This window comes from Peromyscus californicus, unplaced genomic scaffold (assembly GCF_007827085.1).
Source record: "Peromyscus californicus insignis strain IS unplaced genomic scaffold, ASM782708v3 Scaffold_18__1_contigs__length_77618521, whole genome shotgun sequence".
NCBI lineage: Eukaryota > Metazoa > Chordata > Mammalia > Rodentia > Cricetidae > Peromyscus > Peromyscus californicus.
Genome location: NW_026294480.1, coordinates 11,860,370 through 11,888,254, shown reverse-complemented (window position 1 = coordinate 11,888,254; position 27,885 = coordinate 11,860,370). Strand labels below are relative to the sequence as shown.

Sequence of the window (27,885 nt, the reverse complement as noted above, 5' to 3'; positions counted from 1 at the left end):
GTAGGTGGGTGGATGGGTGGGTGGATGGATGGGTAGGTGGGTGGGTGGGGGGTTGGATGGATGGATGGATGAATAAACGTATGAGTAGATGAATGCATAGGGTGTGTATGTTTGTATGTGTGTATGTGAATGGTGGGTGAGTGGTGTGCAGACAGATACATGCACCTCCACATACATGTGTGTTATACTCTTAACTGTGCTTACAGAGCATAGAAGCATTGACACCTCATAAGCAAACAAGCATTCTGGCCTTACTTTCTAAATCGTACATAATACAAGGGTCTACTTTGCTAGTTGAGATGGCTAACCCCAGGAGCAAGCAGGGATGGTACAAGAAGATCTTGGAGCATCTTGTGATGCTAGTGCTCAAAGGACAAGGGCATAGCTAATGGCCAGAGGCCAAATCTGGACAGTGGAGGCATCAAAACAGAGAAACAGGTATAAGCCACTGAGTACAGCTTCTATAGGAGAAAGAGGGAGAGTGCCTCTTCCTCAAGATGGAAAAACCACCCACAAGCACAGAAAAAACAATGGAAAGCGATGACTGATACTGAACCACACAAATGTGGCAGAAGTCCTCTGTGGATGCTGGGATGTGGGACAAAGTATGATGAGGACAGAGACTGGTATGCTGCATCACCATCACCCTGTGGTGTTACAGGGCAACTGTGTGGGCTCCTGAAAGTGACATCACCACGGAAACCCACCAGGAGGGCATGCCCTAAGTAGAGAGAAGTGGGGGATTGCCTGGGCCTGGCAATAGAGTCTGGCTAAGAATGAAAATTTTGTACTTTGAAAGACCATCCAAGACATAAAAGGCAGGAAAAGAGATGGCCAAGACATATTAATGTGATATTTGACAGTGTCTAGGACCAGAAAAGTAGGAGACCACGAATGGGTCTACGGAAAGTGTGTCTGTACTGAGAGAGGGGCAGTGTCAAGAGCAGATTGTGTTACGTGTTAAACACGGGCAGGTCTGGGTGCAGGAATGTGGGAGGGAGGTGCCATTCTACTACTTTTCAATTGGTCGTACACGATTTTATAATTCACAGGCAAAAGAATTGTCATGTTTTCTGAAAATCTTTTCAGTTGAGTTCAAACTGCTGTCTTCTTGAGTTTATAGTTCTGTTGTTAACATATTCTTAGGCTAAAAATACAGTTTAAGACCTCAGCTTGGGAGGCTCTTTCTTCCCATCAAATTATTTTGAATTATTAGTGCCAATTTACTTTGCAACAAAACTACACCATAGGTAACGTATGTTCCAAGTCAAGATGCCCATTTTACAGGATGTGGAAAATAATTAGAGATTCTGTATGTAGCTAGGAGTGACGACATCAGGTCCAAGTGAGTCTGGTGTACACCATGCATTTTCTCAGCTGGTCCCATAAGCAGAGCTTCACCAGCTGTGCTGAGAAAAAAGGCTGCTTGATGTCTTCTCGGCCTGGGAAGGACGGGGTGCACAGCTGCCTGGTGCAGCTCCACCACGGCCATCAGGGAGCAGTGTGGGAGAAAGACTCATGTCAGAGTAGGTGACTGAAGGCTTCCTCGTGAGTATTAGGGTCATTCACTTTCTTCATTACACATCAGGACTAGCTGCTGCGCAGAAACGGCACACTAGGGAAGGAACCTGATGATTTTTAGCAATCACATAATCCTCATGAGTCAGTGTGACTTAAAGATGAAAACTCCTTCCAGGTTTCAGTTGGACTGTACTAGACTAGCACTCGTGTAAGCAGCTCCTAATACACTGAACAACTAACTAGCTGTGCATGCTCAACTAAGAAATATAGAATCGGCATTCCAGAGAAAACAGAAAATAGTACTCAAAAAAAAAGACACACTTGTTAGGCAAAAGGGTAAGTGTGCCAGAAAGCAGACTGGACCGCACCTGAACCGAGAACAGTAGCGCTCTGCATGTCCGTTTAACCTGCCCACGGACATCAACTCCTGTCCTCAGGGTCCTGCTGTTTGAGTTCCTGCTCTGACTTCCTTCAGTGAACAGAGATGAATACAGGAGTGTCGGCCCAATAAACCCTTTCCTCCCCAAGCCGCCTTCGGTCGTGGTGTTTCACGACAGCACTAGCAACCCTAAGACACCACCTATCTTCACGGCCAGGTAAACAAGACACGGCAAGGAGGACACTCTGCAGCCCATCTGCGCCTGGGTCCTCACCGGGCGGGCGTGGCACGACAGAGAGGTGACCCAGCCTGTTAGATGGGAACATGCCGCCATCCCACTCTACCAGCTGACCTGGCAACAAGTCTGTCACCTCGGGGTCTCAGGGACAGTGACAGTACACACCTCAGAACTGTGAGCAGCAAATCTGTCTAAAATCTGTACCACAAAGCATGGTACACAAGGCACAGCAGAGGGCTGGGCGTGGTGGTGCACGCCTTTAACCCTAGCACTCGGGAGGCAGAGGCAGGTGAGTTCCAGGACAGCCAGGGCAGACAGAGAAACCCTGTCTCAAAACAAAGAAGTTGGCAGCAGAAAATGAGACAGAGGCGTGACAAGCACATAATGTAGGACCTTAAAACTGACAAAGAAAATGTCACACTTCGTGCCTGGTCCTCCATGGTCTCATGTCTTCAATGTTCCCCAGCTGTTGTACTGTTTGGATGCTCTGGAATCTGGAGGTGGGCTTGGAACGTAGAAGTAAGGTCACCAGGACTAGGTGTCTGAAGGTTAACTTGGTCCTGGTTCCGGCCTCTGTCTCCCTGTTTCTTGTGAGGAGCCCTGAGCCCTGAACTCATGAGTCAAAACAGACCTTTCCCGCTCAGGTTGCTTCTGTTGGGTACTGTGGTCACACCTATACGGAAGTAACTAACACACTGGGATGTCTAGGACAGCAAGCTCGACACTTGGCAAACAGTGAATGTTTTACAATCCAGAGCACGCGAATGAAGCATGGCTCCCTTCCTCTCTAACAAGTTTCATTCATGAAGATTAAACTGAATTTGACTGGACTATATAGCACACAGATGCAGATTTCCCAAACACACGTAGAAAGAAGGCTGGCATTTTGATTATTTAACAGACAAAAATATAGGCACCCCATTTCCAAAAGTCTCAAGCCATGCAAAAACTGCCTTCTGGCCACCACAGGCTTTACTCTTCGCCTTCACCCCCTACCTAACAGGAATCCAAATGCTGGGTGAATAAACAGTTTAACAGAACACAGAGCTTTTCCTGAGTTGCCCCAAACTTCCATTTGCAGCTTGAGAGCCATCATTTAAAACCATCGATGCCTTGCACTCTGAATAAAACACACCCTTACCTCAGAATAAGCGAGGGTGATGTGCTCATAGATCCCCTGGTGATGATGAATGGCGTCTTCCAGGTCCTGCAGCTCAGAGGGAAGGTCGACCTCACCACAGGCCTTACACCACGAGTCCACATTGCTCATGTACTTGAAGGTTAAAAAAAAAGAAAAAAAAGATTATTTCTATCAATCACTAATCATTTAGGTTGAAAGGCAGACATTCTACAACACGGTTTTGATAGGTGGTGTAGCTGAGGGAGAATGTAAGCAAATAATAACGTAGTTGGAGATCACTGCAAAACGGCTGTTCGGATTCTCCACTGGGATGTGGGTTTGGGCTCCACCCGCAGAGGTTGGGCAAGCGGCTGCTGGTGCAAGCAGCTGCAGTTGATGGGACCCTTGATGTGTGCTGCTCATGGCCCCAGAGCAACACTGTCTGGCCTTGTCTGTCTGTCCTCTCCTGACTGGCTTTCCCAGTCCACAATGAAATCCTGTCTTCTACCTCCCTTGTACCCCAGCAAGGGTGAACATCAAGCCCACTCTTCCCCACTCCCCTCTCAGGCCCAAGAGGGCTGAGCAGCAGGTGGGCTTCATGGGGGTGGGGGGTGGAGTGCCGGTCTGCAGCTTTACTTTTCCTCTTGCGTACTTACAGGAAAGACCAAGGCTCTTGAACTATTCAGCTCAGGCTGGGAAGGCAGCCTGCCTACTCTCCAGGCTTTCAGGAGAACCGTCAGGAGGAGATTGGTGAGGTAGCCTGGAATGTTCAGCTTGGAATGCTGACTGCTGTTCCAAGGCCACCTCATTTCCTCCCCCTGTCCCCCCCCCCTCCTACCACCACCATCCACCTCCAGCACTCATCAATAGTGATAAATCACTGTGAAATTTCCTAGGGAGATGCTATCAGAATCCTTCACAGTTAAGTGTCAAAAGAAAGCACAGAAGGCCCAATTAAAGAGGCTAATTCAATTAAGCCAAATAGATGGCAACCCAGATGATGGGTTTAACCTCTTTGAGGCCAGTCCCTCACAGGCCTATGCTCGGCAGGAAAGGCAGGAAAGGCAGAGGGTAGGCGGCTGGGAGAGGGAAGGCAGTGTAACTCTCAGGACAAGGAGAGCAACCTTCAAGTTATTCACAGTATACAGGAGCTTCAGAGAGACAAGTCACCCACGTACTGACTGCTCATGGAATCCTCTGTACATGCAAATCTCAGGGTCTGAAGTCAGGTCACCCAGCAGTGACACCAGACAGCCTGTGGTTTCTGGTGTCTTCAAGCAACCCTCAACCACCATGAGAACCACTGACTATTGCCATCGCCACTTCTATGCAGTCTCCTAATGCTCTCAAGGCAATCAAAGTCATAGTAAGATTACTCCAGACCTCTCCTCCCACACATACAGACACACACAACCACCACCACCACCCCCCTGGCGTATTTTAAGTGTTTCTTTGGTAGCGTGTTCTATAAATGTCAATCAGGACAGGCAGGCCGGATGCTGCTGAGTAATCTTCAGCGCTGTTTCACTCTCTTCCTCTGTTTGTGCACTTAGTACCAATTAATAAGTCATTGGAAACCCTCTTCCAATATGCATTGGCTGCGTTAGCCACCTTTATTTATAAGTCATCAGGTCCAAGCCAGCAATTAATTAGCTCAAAGACAATAGCCACTGCCAAGCACCCCAAACATAGACTTACAGTGTACTCCTAAGAAGAGGTAAGACGCTTTTTACGGCACACTGCATTAATTAGATGCTACCCTAGTTTACAGTTTAATGGGGAGCAGTGCCAGAGGCCACCGCATCAAATCTCTGTGCATTCATTCATTTCCAGTTTTTGAAACAACTAAAATCAGTACAGGACTGGATCCACCCAGGAGATTCCTGAAATAACAAAATACTTAAGTTGTTTTTCAAGAAAAACTTCTAGGTTTGACTCAAAGATAGTTTGCAATGGGCTTTTCAAGAACGGACATGCAGAGGAAGCCAGATCAACTCGAGCAACGGCCTTCTCATGGCACTGGGTCAAAATCCTCCCCACAAGACAGAACTCCTTCAGGGAAGAAACATGACACCGGTGAAGAGGCACACGGACACCCATTCCTGGCAGAGGAACCTAGAAGCTCCCATCCAATCCACAGGAGGCTCTCCCTGGCCCCTCCTCTGTAGGAGCCTCCCAGCAGCCTGCTGGATGACTACATAATAATAATAATAAAAAGTTCTTTCTTTATGCACAACCTGATGCCATGTTTCAGTTTCTATGTACCTCAGGTAGAGGCCACACTCATTAGCGGGATGCATAGGCCTGACGGGGTCCCAGCACAGGGAAAGGCAGAGCTTGTAATCCTGAAGAAAACTCGTTTTTAAGATGTCTTTTTTTCCCCCAGAATTTATTTATTATGTGCTTTGGTTGTAATTCCATCTTGTCTAGGTCATTATCCCTTATTCCTCCTGGACAATATTTGATAGTCATTCCTATTGTATATAGTTTTGTATTAGGTTAGAATTTTCTTATTTAGACAAAAGGGGGAGATGTACTGGGTAGCTGTTCCAGCTTTGACCTTGAAACACTGCCCCTAGTATGGCAGCAAGTAACTATGACCTGCCCCTGGGGCATGGCCTAGACGAGACCCCTTATGCGAACATGCTTGCTCTATTGGCTCTTCGTGGACCTGTAGGCTAGATTACAGACCAGGTCAGAGTTCTCCAGAGAACTATGCTGGACTGCACCTCATCTCTCTCAGATCCTGTAGCTGACCCTTAGTGGCTGTAAGTTGCCCCTGAAATAAACCTCTTTTAATTACCAGATAAATTACGTGGAATTGCCTTGCTAATTGCTGTTGTAGGTGCCAGATCCACTGGAACTGGAGTTATTGACAGTTATGAGCTGTCATATGGGTGCTGGGAATTGAACCCTGGACCTCTGGAAGAGCAGCTAATGTTCTTAGCTGCTGAGAGCTCTCTTACTTGAGCCAACCCAAGATGTCTCTTTTTCAGTAATCCTGAACAGAAGATGAAAAGGAGTTACCTCAGATACTCTGCAAAGTTGAGTGTAATGAGTAAGGAAGAAATGACTGACAGCTTCAGAATGAGGCCTTGAATAATTCCTTAGCAGACTAATTTACTCTAAGCGTGTACCTTGGAGCTAGGGTCCTCCAAGCAATTATTTCCAAACCACCCCTCCCTCAATATCCCCTTCCCCACCTCCTCACGACTCTGCCTGGCACAGGCGGTGGAGGAGACAGAGAGGGACTGAAATGTCCTAGACTGTGAACTATCCGATTATTACTCAGAAGGATTTCTCCTCCTGAGAAAAACCAAGTGGTTGACAATGAGACGAACACACTCGAGCACAAACCTCAGAGTTCCTTTCTCTGTCTCATCTCACTTTGCTTTCGTTTCTAGATAATAACTGAATTCTATAATAACAGAACACTTTTCTCTCCTCTGGCCATGGAAATCACAGTGCATGTGAGCGCGTCCATGCATGGACCATGAATCTAGCTCACAGGCACCAATACAGAAACCTGGAGCAAACAGCAAGTTTGACATGAACCAAACATGCCGGTGATCACTCTGCACACCACCAGCCTACTTCTTAATATGCTACTGTTTCCAGACACCCTAAATCCTTCCCACTCCATGAGAATATTGTTATTACCACAAACCAAGAATTAAGTCTTGACTCTGAAGAAAAGCATTTGCAAAAAAGGTTTACTTAAAAAATAAAATAAAGTTAATATGGGAATATTGCATATTCTTTGCTTCCAAAGGGATACTTTAGTGGTAGTCTATTCTTTTCAATTATTTAACTCAGACCCATGCCTAAATCACCCAAATGTATATTCCATAAGAGGACAATCGTGTATAAATCACTGTCCTTTGTTTTATACATTTGTGTGTGTGTGTGTGTGTGTGTGTGTGTTCAGGTGTGTATGTGTGTGTTCAGGTGTGTGTGTGTGTTCAGGTGTGTCTGTTCGTTCAGGTGTGTGTTTGTGTGCGACTGCAAGTACCACAGTGTTGTGATATTTTATTTGTGCTCTAATAAATGAAGCTTGCATGGAGATCCGAGGAAAAAGCCAGCCACCATATTAAACATAGAAGTCAGGTAATGGTAGCACACACCTTTAATTCTAGCATTTGGAATGCAGGGATTCATCCGGATGTCTGTGAGTTTAAGGTCACATTGGGAACAGAGCCAGCTATGGTGGCACACGCCTTTAATTCTCAGTGCTAGTCAACCATAGAGGTCTGGAGGTCTGTACAGACAGACAGGAAGTGATAGAGCTGGACAGAAAGAGGAAGTGATGTAGCTGGGCAGAGAGAGGAAGTGAGATGGCAGAGACAGTAAAGATATAGACCGGAGTATACAGAAGTAACCCTCTCTTTGGCTGAGGATTTCTAGTGGTAAGAACGTGACTGGCTTCTTTCTGCTTCCCTGATTTCTCAGTTTTTACCCCAATATCTGGCTCCGGGTTTTTATGAATAAGACGGTTTAGCACTTCATCTTACACCACAGTGCGGACACTGGTCCTTGCTCTCCGGGGCTCCTGTTGTTCACACTTGCATCCATCGGGCTGGCTAGCCTGCAGGCTGCTGAGGACCCCCCAATCTGCACCTCTGCTCTCACCACAGGAGTTGTGGGATTACAGAGACGCACTAATGCATCCAGCTTTACACGAATGCTGGGGATTGAACTCAGGTCCTCATGCTTACGCGGCACGTGCTTTACCCACTGAGCCATCCCCCAGCCTAATAAAAACACACGTCACTTTAAGTGAATGCTGTCTTTTTATATGTTAATGAGAAGTGTAGTTTTATATGAATATTAATGCAAGTGCAGAGCAGCTATTTTGCTGAGGACTGACTCAAGCCACAGACCTCCATGCAAGGCCCAGGCTTAGGAGCATGGGCAAATCCTGCTGTGCCAACTGTCTGGACCGTTATGTCTCTGGCCCCATTGATTCCACCAGGCTGACTGAAGGACGAAATGATCTTTAGCCTAATTTCATTTTGTTAAAAGCTGTGCAAACATCCAAAAACTACAAAACCACTGGTGGTTAATTTATTTTTGACTGTTAAAGCACAGAAAGCCACTCAAGCCGTAGATGAGACAAGGCAATCCTGTTCTAGCTCGCTCTGCACGGGCCGGCTCAGCACTAACAGTGCTGCAGCCGTGGAAACACGTGTCTGTGGTCTAGCCGCACAGTTGCCGGCCACATGTGCATGGCAACACGGACACAGTGAACAATTCAATTTTCCTTTAATTCATACTTATTTTCATTATGAGTCTATTACTTAATTTCATTTAACCTTAAGTGGCTTCAAAAGCCACATGTGGTGACAAGCTAGCCATGGGACACAAACTCTGTTCTTAACACTAAAACTCAAGAGATTTTAAAATATAGTAAAAATCAAGTCATTTTAATTTGTTGTTTAAAAATATAATTCCAACCCTGTCTCGAAAAACCAAAAAAAAATATATATATAATTCCAAAAATACTTGCTATGAAATCTTCCTAAAACAAAGGGTCGGAGGATATGCCACATGACCCAGCTAAGTAAAGGCAGGCCCCTAGATGGTATCTACCATAAAGTCACTAACAATGGAGGCCCATCTTCCTGTCTGCTACAAATTGACGCTGACTCCTGACCATCTGTGGAGACCCGGGATGAGAGAACGATGGTGACATCTTTGGAAAACATAACATCTGTGAAGCACGATTCTCGATGACTTAGAGTCACTGGTAAACACCAATGAGTTTTAGAGTTCATGGGGACGAAGGTGGGGTGCTAAGCATTCGCTGAGGCACGTAACCCTCACAGAGAAACCGGCTTCCATCAGCAAGGCAGTTAGTGGGCCACGCATTTGAGCACTGTGTCCCCTAATCAGATTTAAGTTCCTCGTGAAAATCCTGGATGGGAGTCAAAGAGGGAACTGAGATGAAAACCTAACTCATGGTGTCCACTTTTCTGGTCCTCTCTGGATGTGCTATGAGACAGCTTAAGCACAAAGAGAGAGCAGAGCCCACCTGCAGAGCCCACCTACCCGACTTGGCCTTATTCGCTGCAGTTTTCCCCGTGCTGGAAGAACTCCTTGACTGTTTCTGCTGTTTGGTAAGGGGAAGAACATAAGCAAACCCTTGCAGAAGTCCCCTACTGCTCCTCCTGCACATGCCGGGTGTCTGGGCACAGGACTCACCAAGGCCCAGAACTCAGGCAGTGCCCGCTCTTCTCCAGCCCTTCCTAAGCTAGCTGTACCTCCTCTCTGGTCAGTGCAGAGACCTGGGGCACTGTGAAGCCCAGACAGGATCCCATGAATTTCCCTCTAGTAACACAGTCTTCTCGTTTATAAATTAAAATCATTCATTTCACCCAAACAAGAATACCTCTGGCTCTTTCAACTTTGCTGCAAGTCTGAAATGTTTATTAGTAGAACATGGGTGAAGAGATGTCCCCATAGCATGCATATTTCTAGATTATTTTTAAGTAAGTCAGAGCAGCAACTGATCTGGGTTTATTCACAGTTCTGAATCCCTCCATAGAGACTCTAGACTGTCTCCCACGACCGCAAGTCAGGTGCCCTGCCCCTTGCTGTGGAATATGATTTTAACTGTGTAAAGATGTGTTACATTTGTTATGCTGTCGAATATGATGGTTACATTTGTTTATGCTGCACTTATTTAACAACGTAAGGATGTATTACATTTGTTCATGCTGCATTTGTTTAGTTATGTAAAGATGTGTTGCATTTGTTTCGCCTTGCCTGCCTAAGGCACCTGATTGGTCTAATAACAAGCTGAACGGCCAACAGCTAGGCAGGAGAGGGATGGGTGAGGCTGGGGGGCAGAGAGAATAAATCCTCTCGTGTAGGAGGAGAAATCTGGGCTCCAGAGGAGAAAGAAGAAGATGAGAGGAAGAGAGAACAAGAGACAGGCCCGGAGCGAGAAGCCAGGCAGCCGTCAGCCTGCCAGACATAGAGACAGCAAGAAAGGAAGAAGAGGTAAAAAGCCCAGAGGCAGAAGGTAGATAAACGAAACAGATTAAAAGTTAAAAGAGCTAGCCAGAGATGAGCTTAAGCTAGGCTGAGCATTCAGAACTAATAAGTCTCCATGTCATGATTTGGAAGCTGGTTAGTGGCCTAAAAGAAAAAGCTTGGTACAGCTCCTAGTGTTCCTATCGTCTCCGTACATTTCTGGAGCCTCCCATCCCCAACAGCAATTCATCACCTCTTGGCTTAGTGAGTTGCTACAGCCACACAGCATGGCTCTTCAAGATGAGGCAGGTAAGACATACATCTGCCTTTCTTCAGCAATGATGTCAGGTGTTCAAGTGCATCTGCTCTGCACCCTAAGGAGCCAAGGTAGCCACAGGGTCATGGAGAGCATGCTAGTTCATGCTGAAGAAGAAGCCTGCTACTTTAAACCACGTTCCATGTGTGGGTTTGTTTACCCTTGGTCATACAAACGGTTAAGTGCTCAGTTAGTAAGACATCCCAAGAGTGAAATCTGAAGGCCTCACTCATCGCTTTCATGTGATGCCATTAGGATTGTTTTTCCTGTTTATATTCCACTAGCTTCTTTCCTTGCTTCACACTTTAAAGGTTTCTAGGGTTGAGATCATTGCTAATTACTATCTTGTGCAACACAAGACTGCCTTGCTGAAACCCTGGGCAAGCCGGGGCCTCTGCTTAGTTTTATTGACAACTTCTCTCATCCACAGAGACTGCTTTGAGACAAAAAGAAACTTTGTCCTTCTCAGAACCAGCATGCAAATCCTTACAAAGGCAGTCTTCTCCCTTCAAAAGAGAGAAAGCTACACCAACATTACATCTTCCTTTTAAATAAGTCACTACCTACCTCTGCCCCGACAGTCTTCACAGCAAAAGGTCCCTGCACAGTACGTTAGGGACCTTTGCAAAGTTCTTTCATTGACAGCACGCTCCCTGCAATACCATCAGAGTCACAAAGCAATCTCTCACTTTTTGCTGCCTTCCCAGGGTCTATTCAGACAGGTGTGCCTGAGCTGAGGTGTGAGGCATTGGATCCGCAAACCCTCTCTTAAACAAGATTCTGTCAAACAGCACCTCAGCCCACAAAGCCAATGTGAAGTCAGGATCTATAACCCTCAGTAATGGCGGCAAACCGCCGGCCCAAAAGCCATGCCCACTCAGCCCTGGCTGGCACGGCCTCCCTGTGGCTGCAGAAGGCCAAAAGGCTGGACTAGTCTTTCGCCATCTTTGCAGCGGGGCACCAGTAAGCTTACCAGTCCTGGACAGAGAAAGTGAATGGGCAGGGCGCTGGTGCGGAGGCCCCCTTGAAGTACTCTTTCCCTGACAAAGAAACACAAGGACACCCACTGCCACCTCTGCCAAGATGGGACACTGCCAATTGAGAGACTAGGCTTGAAGCCAGCTGTACCTCTTAGAACCATCGTGGAAGGCTCAGCCAGCTGCAGAGATGCACAGCTGGCTGGGCTACCAAGAACTGGGAGCCCCTCCACAGCACCCTGATGGAGAAGCTCGTGCGAGGCATTCCACAGCCTGCAGCATTCCGATGAAGAGAATAAAGGGTGACGAGGGTGGGGGCGCGCAGGGGGGGAGGGAGGGAGTAACAGAGAGAGGATGGGGTGGGAACAGCAGCTGCTGCTCACTATTACAGAAGAAACACTGTTAGTGAGAAAATCTGAAATCGGAAACTTCCGAGCTACACAAAAACAACCTTTGGAAACAAAACAGTTTTCCGAGTAAGGGTGTTTAACCATACAGTCTTTAGCAGAACCCTGAACCCTGACCCCTTTCCCACATACTTCAGGCCAGAGAGACACAACTTGTGTTATCATACACCAGACACACACAGGGCACGGGGACAGTGGCTGTTTTCATGCTCTGAAACAATCCTCCTGAGCAAGTTTGTGGGGACTTTTGTTATTTTACAATGGGAAAGGGAAAAAACACCACCACCCTGAAAAACAAAAATGAAGTCGGGCATGGTGGACACCCCTGTAGCCCCAGCATTGGCGGTATGGGCACGGGGTCTCGCCAGTGTGAAGCAGGCTGTGCGACACAGCCAGCCCCAGGCCAGCCTGAACCACACACAGAGCCTCTATCTCAGATGCAAAATGAATAAGCAAGCAAATGTAAAGAGCTGAAGTGTGCAACTACCTAAGCGTGCACCGCGACAGACAGACAGACAGACCGACAGACAGCATGGATTTCACCTTGAGGCTGAGAGACGGCAGAGCTCACAGTAAACCTTGTATGAAGACCCCTAAGTTACACAAGACGGCTAGGGGGAGACATGTTCCGGCTCTTTCCTTGTGGGCTGGGGTTTACAGGGACTGACCTTTTCAGCCTTCTGGTGAAAGATGGAGGACATGTCCAACAAGGTGCTGCGCTCGTCCAAGGCTGCCGCAAATGCCTTCCACTCCTGTTCCAACTGATTTGCAATCTGCTTAATCTGCTGAGAGGCGTAGTGGCCTGACTCCACCAAGCGATTGGCCACTGACATTATGCGGTTTATATTTACATACACGTTCTGCAGAGGAGGCAGAGGGAGAGGTTCACTGGAGGATGCAGACAGGAGACTCCTTCCTAAGAAGCCCAGAGAGCCTTTGTGGTCAGCCTACTAACAGTTCCCTAGTTCTAAAAGCAGAATCACCTGGCATCCTACGTCAAGTATCTCACTCTCTGGATTTCCATACGTCCTGAGTTGGATTCCAAATTCTGCTTTTAAAACTGTAATATTATCAATCAACTCACTGAAAGGCATAATTGTTAGGCACAAAGCAATCAAACACACAAGGGGGTCCACACAAATATCCTATTACTCACTCCTTGGCTTCCAACCCTGGCAAGGATCCAGATGGCAGGCCCGCTCACAAATAATCCCAAAAAATTGAAGGAACCAGACTAGAACCCAGGGATTGACAAATAGATACTGAGCAACCAAGGCTGTTTGTGTGAGGACAAGCTCTCCTTTCTGTACAAACCCAAGCCACCTTTTGTGCCAACAGAAAACCTCCCTCAAATGGACCCACTCTCTCCCAGGAGTGTGAATCAAGGTACAGGAGGAATGATGCTGCGCTGAGACTCAGTCACGCTCTTCTGCTCTGTTGAGCTAAGTTGACAGAAAGCAATCAGCATACGGGATTTTAAAAATGAAACCAAACCTGCTTTTTCCTTTTTGCATGATCTTACATGGTTGTGGCTTTCTAAATTCCACTCTGTTTTTAGTTCATCGCCACAATCAAGGGGGGGGGGGGGGGAGGACATGGAAGTGGAGGCCCACAATCAACAAATTCCAGATTATTCATGTATTTTTACTTTTGTGACCTTGTCATGTTCTGGTCTGGCTTCTGCTATTAACTCTTTTTTTTTTTTTTTTTTTTTTTTTTTTGGTTTTTCGAGACAGGGTTTCTCTGTGTAGCTTTGCGCCTTTCCTGGAACTCACTTGGTAGTCCAGGCTGGCCTCGAACTCACAGAGATCCACCTGGCTCTGCCTCCCGAGTGCTGGGATTAAAGGCGTGCGCCACCACCGCCCGGCTGCTATTCACTCTTAATTTAGTCTGCCCAATCCCTTCTTCGGGGCCCTTCTCTGCCTTCCCACCCGTGAGCAGCCACATCAGCAGCACCTCCTTCCTCCCTGCCGCAGGTCACCTGAGTCCCACCCCTAACCTACAGCACTCTCTCCTTTGGTCTCTCCCTGCACCCTCTTCTGTTGATCCTCCCTACTACCACCCAACCAGAACCTGGTGGAGTTGTTCCACACGGGGTTGAGAGGCCACACAAGTCCACCCCACATTCCTTTACAGAGGCTCACAGACCTTGCAGGTCCAAAGCAGCAGCAGAGGCAGAGAGTACTTCAGAGGCTGTGACGGCAGGTGAGAAGATGCTTCCTGGTTTGTGTGGGTATATTAATGCTGAACTAGCTTCCTTTAAATGAAAAGCAAGGTGCTAGGGATCTGGGGTGTCTCCTGAAGACTCACACATTGAACATTTGCTAAGCTTTGGCCCCAGCTGATGGCACTACCAGGAGATGGGTCTAGCTACAGGAAGTGGGTGTGCCTCTGCAGGGTCTACTGGGACCCCAGCTCCCTTCACTTTGTCTGCTCCCTGGTTCCCTTGAGGCAACCCTGATTCGCACACACTTCCTGCCTTAGAATTATCAGTGTCAGAAGTAAGAGCCAAGCAAGTGTGGGCTGAAAGCTCTGAAACTGAGGCTTGAATCTTCTCTGCTCTGGCTGTGGGTATCAGATACTCTGTCACATGGGGAAACTGAGGCTTGTATCTTCTCTGCTCTGGCTGTGGGTATCAGATACTCTGTCACATGGGGAAACTGAGGCTTGTATCTTCTCTGCTCTGGCGGTAGGTCTCACATACTTGTCTCCATGGGGAGAGACTCAGGAGTGACACCTTCCATTTCCATCTACATTCCCCCTCCTGTCCCTTATCTCTCTCCCTTATCTCCTAAAATGGCTGGATTTGTGTGGCAGCCCAAATTACTCAGGGTCCAAGAATCTGTGCTTGCTTTACCCAGCAGGGCTGCGTAAGGGGATAGTTTGACCAGGGGCGTGGTTACCAGGTGTTTGGAAGAGTCTGCACTTGGCTGTATCCAGCAAGGGGGAGGTCTTTGCCTCGCCCCTGGGCATTGTTATAAAAGGTCCTTTTGAATAAAGTTCTGGGCTGTTGGGTATTGACCCAGGTCCTCCCAAAGCTATCCTGTGTCTCTGTCTCTCTTCTATCATTCTACCTGACATTTTCTTATCCCTCTCTCCTCAAGAGTACCCTGGAAAAAGTGGGGGAAGGTCCCGCACAGATTTGCTAATGCCGTTTTCTCTGAATCCTTAAGATGTCTGTCAGGAGAGTACATGCCGAGGCTCTTGGTTAGAACTGTTAGAATGAGAGAAGAGCAGGCCACTGAAATGGTCCTCCTGGGGGACCACAGACGGAGATCATCCACAGACTCAATTCCATAGTCACCATTTTCATGTCCACTGAAACGGTCCTCCTGGGGGACCACGGACAGAGATCATCCACAGACTCCATTCCATCGTCACCATTTTCATGTCCACTGAAACAGTCTGCCTGGGGGACCACGGACAGAGATCATCCACAGACTCGATTCCATCGTCACCATTTTCATGTCCACTGAAACGGTCCTCCTGGGGGACCACGGACAGAGATCATCCACAGACTCGATTCCATCGTCACCATTTTCATGTCCACTGAAACGGTCCTCCTGGGGGACCACGGACAGAGATCATCCACAGACTCGATTCCATCGTCACCATTTTCATGTCCACTGAAACGGTCCTCCTGGGGGACCACAGACGGAGATCATCCACAGACTCGATTCCATCGTCACCATTTTCATGTCCACTGAAACGGTCCTCCTGGGGGACCACAGACGGAGATCATCCACAGACTCGATTCCATCGTCACCATTTTCATGTCCACTGAAACGGTCCTCCTGGGGGACCACAGACAGAGATCATCCACAGACTCGATTCCATCGTCACCATTTTCATGTCCACTGAAATGGTCCTCCTGGGGGACCATGGACGGAGATCATCCACAGACTCGATTCCATCGTCACCATTTTCATGTCCACTGAAATGGTCCTCCTGGGGGACCAAGGATGGAGATCATCCACAGACTTGATTCTATAGTCCTTCATCATTTTCCTGTCCACTGAAGTGGTCCTCCTGGGGGACCATGGATGGAGATCATCCACAGACTCAATTACATAGTCCTTCATCATTTTCATTTCCTGAGCAGACTATACCAGTCTTTGTGTTTCTCATTCCCCACGACTCCATCATTTTTCAGCACAACCAGGGCATGGTGATCCACACAGGCCACAGAGCCTGTACCGTCTGGCCATGTGCCATCCCTACTACAAGTACTCATGCCTTGACTTTATCCTCAAGCTTGTATGTTATGCTTGCCTGAGCGTCATTCTTGGTATTCCCTAATAGGGTTCCTTTAGAGACTGGCGACTTATGTACTTGTATTTAGTCTTTCATTCTTTAAGGTTCCTCAAAACACTTCAGGCAGTAGGAGTAAGGACTGAAAGCCAGTGGGCCTCGTCTGGCATGCATGATGGCTGATGACGCGTGGAGGTGTCAGAATGAGGGACAGGAAAGGTCCAGAAAGCTCCCAAACTGCTGTCCACAGCACAATACAGTGATCATATCCTAACTGAAGTTTAATTGAGAAAAGTAACACAAATGTACTGTAGAAAATAAGAAAAACGCTTACATCTAAAGAAAGATAGGAAACGATGTGGGGGAAGGAGGGAAGGGACATCACCCATACTTTTAGGAGTTCCTTACCTACTTTAATTAGATAACATTAAAGGTGTTCATTATGATTGCTTGGGCACTAACTACATCTTGAAAGCCATGCCAAAGTGTTTTATATATACAGAGTAAATAACACAGTATATCAAAGAAAGACAATGTACTCACTTCATAGATTAGGCAACTCAGGGTCAAAGAGGCCAAACAGATTGTCCAAAATCACATAAGAAATAAAAGTGACAATTATCACCTCTACACCCCCTGTCACTCTGAAGGCCCCACACAGCTTGGGTGAGGTGTGAGGCCTCCAGCCACTAACTGGCTCCCATTTTTCCACAGGTTCTGACAACAGCTTACCATACAGTTCATAGCAAAATGATTGTGCTGCGTCTGAAGCTCCATTGCATGAGGGTGGCTGGTCCCAATCTCCGTGTAGCTGTTTAGAAACAGGCCTTTGTTGTGTGTGATCCAGTCAAACATCTACCAGAAGAGAAAAGACAACTTGGAGTCACTGCAGAAAGAGAAAGGGCTACGGGGATGGGGCGGGGTGGCTTGCTTCTCTGAGATCTTCCTGAACTTGCAGGAGTTTAAGCCTCTGAGAGCAAGCAAGAGCTTCTTAGGCAGCAGATCCCCAAGAAAGTCTTGTCTCATGAGGAGGAACTCGGCTGGCTCCCTCAACCTAACAGAAGCTCCTGTCTTCTGTGCTCAGGCCCCTTCTTCTAGAAAGTAGCCCGTGTGTCATGTTGCTCTCCCTGAAGACACAGGCTGGAACTAGGGTGTTGGGGTCTCTCTGCATTCGGATCTGTGCAGATTACTAACAGCTGAAACAGTACACTCTCTCATGCAAGACAGACACAGAAACCTGACAACATTAACGGAAATATTTCCAAGGACTTGAGAGTTTTAAGACTAGGCATCATGTAAGCCAGTGATACCGATTGTCACCCAGTATCTAAAAGTCCTTTTAGCATCCTGGATCAAAAACTTCTAATGTAGTTTTTTACTTTACAGTATGTTTACCAGCCCATGGAGAAACCAAACTCAATGACCCCAAGTTAAGAGTGATTGCTTCACCGATGTCCATGGCTTGCAAGCCACTCCTGTTTGCAAGTTTTCTTTCACATTGCAAAGAACACGTTATCGGGTAATGAACCAGCATTCACTGTGACCAGCTGGGGTCTCTAGCACACAAGAATGAAACATGAGAACATCGAACATTACTGCCCGCATCACCTAGTAACTCATCTTTAATGGCATCACTCACCTTTTGTTATAAAGGACACGGTATAGGTCTGAATAGGGTTTGCTGGCTTTGTTGGAGAAGAGGGCAGCTATCAGAAAATCTATACATAATCACTGCTTTTAAGAACACAATCATGCAATGTGTCCTTTAAAAAAAAAAATCATTCTTGCCTGCCTTTCAGGCACTCCTCATCAAACCATTGGCAGTTCCCACTCAGACTTTCTAAAACAGCACTGTATTTCACTGTGAATAAAACTGTAAGGATGGCCTCCAAATGGCCTTTGCTGTGGGATGAACACTGGAGCTACAGACCTATCCCTTTCCTCCTCCTCTGTTCCTCACGTTACCACATCAGTCTTAGCTGGGAGACCCCGTGACCCAGCAGCTCCCCTCTGTCAGGCTGGCATGCCCCTCCCGGCTTTTACCTTCTCGGCATCCTGTTCAAACAGCCGCAGCTGGAAGCACTGGTCCAGCTTCAGCTTCCGCACATGCCACATCTGATGCAGATGCTGCCGGGTGGAGTGCAGCCTGTCCAGCATGGTGGACACCTTGGGCAAGAGGTTCTGCAGGTCCGCATTGCCCGAGCCCGAGTTCTTTTTGGGAAAACTGTCACTGCTCTGAATCCGCTGAAGCAGCTTCTGCCCTTCTAAGTCCAGGTCCTCTATGGGAGCCTTAATCACCTTCTTCTTCAGCTGCGAGTGCTCCTCGATCATGTTCCGAGCCCCCTCTAGGTCCTGAGGCAACTCCTTCTTTGCAAGGATATCCTGAAGTTCCTCTAGCCGGGACAGCATATGGGCTGCATTGCTAATGTAGTCCTCGAAAGCTACTCTGATTTCAATCCATTCTTCGTGGTTGTATTCCAGGCAGCCATCGAACTCGGGAGTTAGCTGGGAAGGATCAACTACTTTGGTAAGGCCTTCTAAAGAGACCATATTTGTCTTAAGGGAAAAAAAATTATGTATGAGAAGCTGAACCAATTTTATGTGGTCATATCATCCTGTAACTTACAGTGGTCACACACAGGTTTTCAAAGTTAAAAAGCAACCTGCTCATGGAAAACCCAGCCTATGTCTGGTTCTGTCTCCCCAGAACAAATATAGAGGTGAGGGGCACCATCAGCATGATGGAAAACTCTATGAAAGTGACACTGTAGTGGGAATGCCTAGCAGCATAGAATTGTGAATTTCACAAGCCCCAAATCAACCAGATTCCACTTAAGAATGAGAAGAGGAACTAAATCTTAAGCTTAATAAGACCTCAGGCTTCACAAGAGAGCTGGTGAAAGTGATTTCATAGAGTAAAGACACGGGGAATACTGCCTTCCCTGTGATAGCTTGCTACAGCCAGTCCTGTGCAGTCCAAACGCTGTACATAGTCTGCCCTGCATCCCAGTTTAACACCAATGAAACTTGGGTTTATACAGTCTAGTCAAGAACTCTCGACTTCACCTGGTGTATCGGAAGGGGAAGCAGACCGATGCTGATAAGATGCCTCAAGAAAAACATGAGGTTGAGGTGATAAGATGCAAAGGAGAAGGAGCTGGCCTAGAACTGAAGGATAAACAGTCTGGCTAATGCACCCATCACCAGCCAGAAACCTAGAACTGACATCTCTGTGCTGGCTGGTATAAGAAATAGCACAAGGCAACCAGGCTGGAGAGAGCAGTTCAAGCCTGAGCTGCCTTTAGCCTGCAGTGGTACAGGAGGCTTATGCCTATCATCTGCTGGACCATCAGTAACCTCCATGCAGGCAGCCACACAGAGAGGCTGGTAACCATGCAGAGACAAGCAGGTCAGGAAGAAACCAGGCAGGCACCTTCAGGAGCCCAGAGTAAGAGACTAGTAACTGAGATTACTAGTAACTGAGATTACGAAACCCTTCCATGAGTGCAAACTACTACTTTTTCCTGAGAACATGTATAATTAAAATACACCACACTTGGAATTTTCCACTAAGCAAATATCTAAGACCTAATAAACTGTCTTTCAAAATTATTACTTACTATAAATGAGGCTAAAAGTATACTTTATGGTTCACTTAAACCACTTCAAAGTAGTTTCAAATTTAAATTAAAATCAAAATCCAGTTCCAGATAGGAAAATCAGCACAATAGAAAGACATTTTAAAATCAAGTAGTGCACACAAGGAGATACTTTACCAAGTGCAGCAACTGATACCTCTTCACTATGTAACATTATTTACCTTAAAACATGATTCTTGTACACTGAAACCTAATACTCGGGCAGACATGGCAGAAAAGCAAGCTCTTCCACCAGGAACGGTTATAAGTTATTACAAGAAACCCTTCCAGTCCTGCTACAGAAGAGAGCCCGAGCCAAGCTTCAAGCCGTCTGGAACACTCTCCTCCTGTAATCACCGCATTACACTGACCACATCAAAAGCCTTGTCACAACTGCAGTGGCCTAAGGAGTGGAGGCTCGCGGCAGGAAAGAAAATCAATCAGCAGGCTTTGGTTTACTTTTCATAACCACCTGACAGCCATCGCCCAGGCCTAGCTGAATGCAGAACTGTACAATTCCAAAAAGACGACCTCCACTTGACAAACGCAAGACTCCACATATAAAGTGGCCAGCGATTCTCCCCACTATCAATGAAGGGATAAACCCAATCCCTCTGCCGGTCCCTCATCTCCAGGATGAAGCAACCACCACACATCTTCAGCCACACAGCCCTGTGCTGACAGGAGGAGTTGTTCAAGTGAGGTGCCAGGAACAGGCTTCTTCCAGAGGCCCCACACCCTAATCCCAGAGGACGGAAATATGAACCCCTGTGTCAAAAGCTACCACAATGGGATAAGGAACGAAGTCTTTGACTTAATGCAATAATTAATTCTACTTAGTATATGTATATAAGACATCTAGGTCCTGCTCAATAAGTCACGGCTGTAAAGACCTGTCATCAGCCCATCATGGTGAGGATATATCAGCTTATTAACCATGCCTTTGAGTTTAAGATCTGGCTACCCAGAGAATGTTACCTCAAATTCGAATTTAGAACTGCCAAAATTCGTCCTCTGTTTCTGCCAGAAGTTGTCAGGCTTGATTATCAGAGCGATGTGGATACAGCAAGGGAAGGATTCCTGCAAGATCTTCAGCAGCGGCTTGATGGAGTCCCACTTGGAGCCACGCATGTCCACAATCACTGTAAAACCTCGCTTGCAGACCTCTTCACTACAGAGAAAGAAAGAGGCTGAGGAGTTAGAGAGATGGCTCAGTTGGTAAGAACACTTGCTGCACAAGTATGTATGAGGACCAGAGTTCAAATCCCCAGCATCCACATTAAAAAACTGGGGTGTGTTAAGATGAAGAGCATTGGCTGTTCCTCCAGAGGACCAAAGTTCCCTTTCCAGCACTCACATGGTAGCTCATAGCCATATCTAACTCCAGTCCCAGGGGATCTGAGGCCCTCTTCCGGCCTTCATGGTTACTGCATGGTGTGTGTGTGTGTGTGTGTGTGTGTGTGTGTGTGTGTGTGTGTGTGTGTGTGTGTGTGTGTATGTGTGTGTGTGTGTGTGTGTGTGTGTAGGTGGTGCACAGATAAGACAGGCAGGCAAAACACTTAAACAAACAAAATAAGTGAGAAACGGTGTGCCCATGCATGCCTGTAACTCCAGCACTGTGGAGGATGGAAACAGCAGCATTCTGAGGCTTGCTGGCTGCCAGCCTAGCTCCAGCTTCAGAGACACTCCAGGGTAAGGCCAGAAACATTAGAGCAGGACATCTAATTCCCTCTTCTGACCTTCCAAGACCACACCCACACAAGTATATCTACCTACACACAAACATGCATACACCCCCCAGCAGGCATGCTTGTGAGCCCCCCGTCCCCCACAGAGCTGCAGCTCCAACAGCTTGGATGTTAGAGAAAGCTCCCTGGGGAAGAACCCACATGAAGTACCCACCTCAAGAACCAGAGTGCATTGCCCTTTTACCTGGGCAGCTTAATAATGCCTGCCCGCCTCCCTCGGTCAGAGAATAGAACCAGACCACAAAGGAAAGATTCAAACAGGGTTCGGCTTCAAAAGCCTTTAAGATTTTAATTCTTCGGCGATATGGTGTTGCATTCTGTCAAAAGCAACCACTTATTTCACTGGCCTTTTGTGCATTGTTAACTGATGAGACATACTAGTTTAGTAAGTACGACAGACGAAGGCCCCTGGGCAGCAAGCACTACGGGCTTACAAACTCAGTGTGGCGTGGAGGGCCCAGGTTAGGGACCGCAGCTACTTCAGGACTCCTAAGACCACAAGCAAAGTCAACAACCCACTGGCCTGGGTGGTAATGCTGGGAGCTTTGCAAAGTCCGGCTGTGGTCTCTGCTCTCAACCCTGTCCACTAAGGGGGTTGGTGACATCATTTTGGCACGCTCTGTGAGGAAAATCTAGGTCTGTGCGTGTAGTACTTCTGCTTGCAGAGATAGTATGAATGTGGTAGTGGGTAACAATGCTAGCTCCTGGCACAAATCAAGACTGTGTTAGGAGCACCATGTTCTTCCTCAACGGCAGCCAGACATGGTGTTCAGTGCCTGCAGCTCTGGCACAAGGATGCTGAGGAAGGAGGTCACTGGAGCCAAGCATGAGACTGGCAGAGGCAGCAAGCAGGATCCACCTCAGAGCCGGGCAATGGTGGCACAAGCCTCTGAACTCAGCATTCGGAGGCAGAGGCAGGCGGATCTCTGTGAGTTTGAGGCCAGCCTGGTCTACAGAGGTAGTTCTAGGACAGCTAGGGCTGTTACACAGAGAAACCCTGTCTCAAAAAAAACAAAAAACAAAACAACAACAACAAAAAACAAAAAAAGAGACCCATCTCAGAAAGAAAGGGGGCAGTTGCTAATTTCATTAAATCTCAACACTGGAGAAGATAGAAAGTCTATATGATGTACATCTGCAATAAATATTAAAAATATGTGGAGGGCTAGGGACGTATCTCAGTGGGCGGGGTGTCTGTCTCACAGGAAGGAAGCCCTGGGTTCAATTGCCAGACTCAATAAAGTAGATGTGGGGGTACATATCTGTATTCTCCACACCTCGCAGGTGGAGGCAGGAAGATAAGTTCAAAGCCATCCTCAACTATATATTGCATCGCTGGGATAGTCTGGGCTACACAAGACTTGGTCTCAAAAACAAAAACAAAACCAGTAAAACAAAAAAAGCAAACAAAAAATGAGAGTCAATACCCTTGAAGAAGAAGAAAAGCATGCTTCTTGCTACGATGTAATATCAAGGGTATTTATAAAAATTCGGTGCTGGCTTCCAAATAACCCCAGAGGTAAGACACCACTATAACCCATCATTACAAGGTAGACTCCAATGGTCCACTTTGGGTGAATGACAGCAACAAACTACAGCCAGGTAAAGACTAGCCTACAGGTCTGGGAAACATACCTGAGACCTGATGGATTCTCAGTGAGGCTGTGAGGGAGGTCTGCACCTAACAAATACTCTACCTTTACGATTTCTGCCTTGTACAATCACCTTCCAAAACTACTTTCAACTGAAAGTCCAGAAGATTGTTATTGCTAGATATTGCTAAAATACAAAGAAAGCAAATGTCAACTACAGCTAACTTCATTCTCTTTTCCATAGGCGTGGCTCCCCTCCCTCTGCCCTTCCCCCTCCAGTGCCTCCAGGCACCTCACTTCCTTCCTGGTGCTGCTTCCTACCATCACAGTAACTAGTTTTCAAAGTTTCACAAATGCAAAGTTCAACAGGACACCCACATGGTTCTAGAAGGTGTGTCACATAAATATCCCAGAAGTGTCTGTTGTAGAACTCAAAGGAGCCCTGGTTGCGGGCACAAGAGCAGAGTGGTTAAAGCCCAGGAGAGGAAACAGATGGCCCAACAGCCTTGCTTCTCACCTGTTCTAATTAGCTTTAGCTGTCTATTTGCCATAGCCTACGGTCACCTGAGGAGGCTCAACTGAGGATTTCCCAGCTCCGACTGGCCCAAGGGCATGTCTGTGAGGACTTTTCTTGATTGGTGTGGAAGGGCCCAGCACTCTGTGGGAGGGTGAGTCTGAGCTGTATACTAAAGCTAGATGAGCATGACCCAGAGAGCAAGCCAGTGAGCAGCGTTCCTCCATGGTTCCTGCTCCAGACCTCTGCTCTGAGTTCCTGTCCTGACTGCCAATGCTGGATTATGACCAGGAAGTGTAAGCCAAAGAAACTCCTTCCCAAGTTGCTTGTGGTCAGGGTGTTCCACCACTGCGACAGAAAGGAAGCAACAACCCAACCCAAACATTAATGAAGTTTTAAAATGCTATGAATAACCTAATACCCTGTGCTGGCTAACCTTGTCCACTTAACTGAACTAATGGGATAGGTAGAGTATACCTTTTGCAGTATCTGATAGGATTTCCAGACGAGAACATGAGAGTTTTGCCCTAATGGACAGATTCATCCCTTGATGAATTCATCATGACGATATTATTCCAAGAAGCAGGTTACTAACACAATCCTTGCTGGATCTTGCCCTGACCCTTTCCTGTATCCTCTCTCTCCCCTCCTGCCACTATGATGTGAAATGCTCTGCTCCGGCAGCCCTCTCCACTCTGACAGACTGACACCAGTTGAAACCATGAGTTAAAATCAACCCTGGGGCTTAAAAAATGTCTCAGTGGTCAAGATCACATACACTCATGCAGTGGGGGCCCGGGTTCAGTTCCCAGCACCAACAGCCAACAAACAACTCACCACCACCTTAACTCCAGCTCCAGGGACCCACTATCATGAGTCTCTATAGGCACCTGCTCTTGCTTGCACACCCCATAATACAGATAATCAAACACACACACACACACACACACACACACACACACACACACACACACACACACACACAACAAAAAAAAAAACCTTAAAAAAAAAAACCTTAAAAAAAATCGTCTCCTGTTGGGTATTTGGCTACAGCAATAAGAAAGTAACCAATACACTCCCATACACTCCCCGTATACAGATCAGCTGATGGTGGCTGAAAAGTGGCTCCAGCTCTCACACTGTTGCTCTCCCTGCTCCCCATCCCAGGCAGGGCCAGGGCCACAACGCTGCCAATATCACAGGTACAGGCATCGCTGTTTCCTGGCCCCACTCCTCAAGCCTAATGTCCCCAGATCACGGACATTAAGCATCCTGGGGTCTCCATGGGTTCTAACTGGGTTTGTGATCCTCCAAGGTTCCTGTGTATAGACAGAGCAAAGATCCAGAAGGAGCTAGGGTAGCCATGGCCCAGGAGGAGGCATGCCTAGCTGCTACATCTCAAAAGAGGCATATACCCTGCTGAAGCAGCCCACTCCAGGACCACAGAAAACAGAAGCCATCCATCTTGTTTGTTTTACCACAGGCTGTTTGGTAGACTACATTTCATCTATCACTCTTCACTAAACCACGATATTATTAAAATTACCTTCCAACCTGTCTTTCTCCTAGCATGGTCCTAGGCAGTATACACGTAAACTGTAAAGCCCCTCCACTTGAAAGGAGCTTAAAAGGGATCCTTTATAACCCCAGGCTTAACAACAGGCGCAAGCGGAGAACAAACTAGAAGGTACCATGCTTGGCTGGCATGGCTTACAGAAGGATTAACTCTTCCGATTCCGCCACCTTCAAAGTGTCCCCACCCAGTAGCTTTCCCAGTGGCTTCTGTGAGTGGTAATCGCAGAACTTGAGCTGAGCTGGGCACAAAGAGTCTTTTGTGGTGTGATTTTCTTTTCACGTCCAAATCCATGTATCCCAGGGAAAGCAGTGACTTGCAAACACCCCTAAGTCTAACTGCTGTACACCATGATCAAAGGGACACATGCAGCCTGGCCTCCTGGCCCCGTCTCCTGAAGACAGGAACTGATCGTGGGAAAATGTGACTTTAACTAGTTCCTCTAGCAGTTTTACCTAAGAGACTCATATCATCTATAAAACAAAAATTTACATAAAACTTAGGCCCCTTCTGACATGGGTCTTTGAAAAAGCAAGCCCAGTTTCCTGAGTTCTGAGATGAAGAAAGCCTTCCTGAGTGTTCTCAAATCAGTGCGTTAACGGTCTTCACACTACTTATGAGCAACTAGAGTCAGGGAGACAGGAGGGCTCATCAGTTTAGCTTCTAGAAAACATCCTAAATGAGGAAAACCACTCTAGAACTTAGGAGCACAGGATAAAGTTCAAGCAGCAATAGCAAAAGCCACGGAGAAGGCTATTTTCACACCTGTAGAACCCGGGATGCCATGCAGACTTCCGCTGCCAGTGCCCCTCCAGGCATGGGTGGGAAAAGTCACCTCAAACTGGTCCTGTGGACTCACCCTGTGGTTTCAAACTGTTGGCTTTTTCTCCTTTCCCACTTCTGTGTCTGTATGTGCATGTTTGTATGCATGTGGTCGCTGTATGTACACATGTACACATATGTGTATGTGGAGGGCCAAGGTTGATCCAGGAACCATCCTGGATCTCACTTCTATCCTTACTCACTGAGGCAGGGTTTCCCAATCAAACCCAGAGTTCACTGATACAGCTAGTCTCACTAGTCAGCTTGCTCTGAGAATCCCCAGCTCAGCCTTCCAAGGCTGGAATCACAAGTAGGCCACCACACCTAACTGACACTTGTGCATGCTGGGAGTACAAATTTTGGTTGTCACACTTGCATGGCAAGTCTCTAACTGTTGATGTTTTTTAAGGGGATAGCAGCGGTAACCCAAACACCACAGGAGCACAGGTCACATTCATGTTCACTGGTGGGACTTGCAGCCAAAGACTGCAGTCTAGTTTACCTAGAATACCATGCCGAAGGGGAAACAGAGGAGCGAGTACGGAGGGAAGAAATTCTTGCACTATTTCTGAGACAGCTACTACATACCAACCCCTGTGAGAGGTGCACATGATCAACCTTACTCAACACTCACAGTGACCGAAGATAGGCTGGTTATCACCACCTTTCACGTATCAGAAAGCCAACAGCAGTCACTGAGGAATGGTCCCAGGTCATCAGCCTAGGCCTCCATCAGCACACTTCACATATGGCCATGAGCCCTACCTACACTACCTGGCCAAGAGCTAAGCCGAGGGTTATCTTCAAATCTCAGAAGAGTATTGCTGGAATAGACAGAAGTCACAAAGGCCCTCAGAACCTAGACAAAGGGAAAGCCAGGTTTGTGCCTCTCACAACCTTTCACAAATGATCACGCAAATTGTATTACAAGCAAACCTCTAGGTCCAAGAAAATGGCCACACTATTAATTTGCTGATGGCATTTATTGATCCTACTATTTATCTATAAAGAAACAGACGTCTGTACTGGAGTGCTCCCAGGAGCTTGAAGGACTTCAGAGGAGAGGGGACTCAGGCTGTATCCACCTCTCTCCAATAGGACCACCACAGAGCTTTCTCCATCATTGCTCAGCAAATACATCAGTTACTTGTTAATTTACTCTTTAAACAAAGCCAAACAAAATGCTATTTCTTGTCACTTGGGATTGTAAATACAAAAGTAATCAAGGAAATGAAATGAAGTGACATCATTCAGTACATGAAGCATCATCAAACATACTCAAGTGTTTATGAGAGAAACTACCTGATGTTTGGGGTGTTATAAAATACTCCAGGGGCAAATTATGGAGAAAAACAAGATTGGTAAAACCTGATAAATGGTGAAACTCAGTTATAAGTGCATGGGTGCTCGTTGCACTGTTCTACTTCTATATGTATGCTCATAATTCTACACACACACACACACACACACACACACACACACACACACACACACACACACATGCGCGCGCGCGCGCGCGCAAATATTGTTTGAAGGGTCTGTCACCCAGATGAGCCACAATGTACTTGAACTGGTTGTACAATAATATCAATGAAAAGTAAACCTTTTCCACTTACACCAATGCAGACGTTGTAACCAGATAACCAATTATTAGTTGCATGTACTTTTCCAATTGCTCAATTATTTTTGAGTCACCTGAATGAATATTAAATTCAATTTCAGGTACCAGGCATGGAACCCATGACCCTGCACATGCTAAGCATGTGCTCCACCCTTGTGAGACAGTCACAGCCCACCCTTGCAGGCTCTGTTAC

At 46.9% G+C, this 27,885-nt stretch overlaps 1 protein-coding gene across 4 annotated transcripts in view; it reads right to left on the bottom strand.

The window, feature by feature from the left end:
- Positions 1–27,885, bottom strand: part of Trio (trio Rho guanine nucleotide exchange factor) — a 313,159-nt gene that overhangs the window by 170,490 nt on the left and 114,784 nt on the right. For all 4 annotated transcript variants that reach the window (XM_052743040.1, XM_052743043.1, XM_052743042.1 and 1 more), the window contains exons 4-8: positions 20,801–20,993; positions 18,228–18,740; positions 16,917–17,039; positions 12,602–12,793; positions 3,280–3,411 (exon numbers count right to left, since the gene is read on the bottom strand). In XM_052743040.1, coding sequence (XP_052599000.1) covers positions 3,280–3,411; positions 12,602–12,793; positions 16,917–17,039; positions 18,228–18,740; positions 20,801–20,993 — 1,153 coding nt within the window. The remainder of the gene's footprint in view (positions 1–3,279; positions 3,412–12,601; positions 12,794–16,916; positions 17,040–18,227; positions 18,741–20,800; positions 20,994–27,885) is intronic.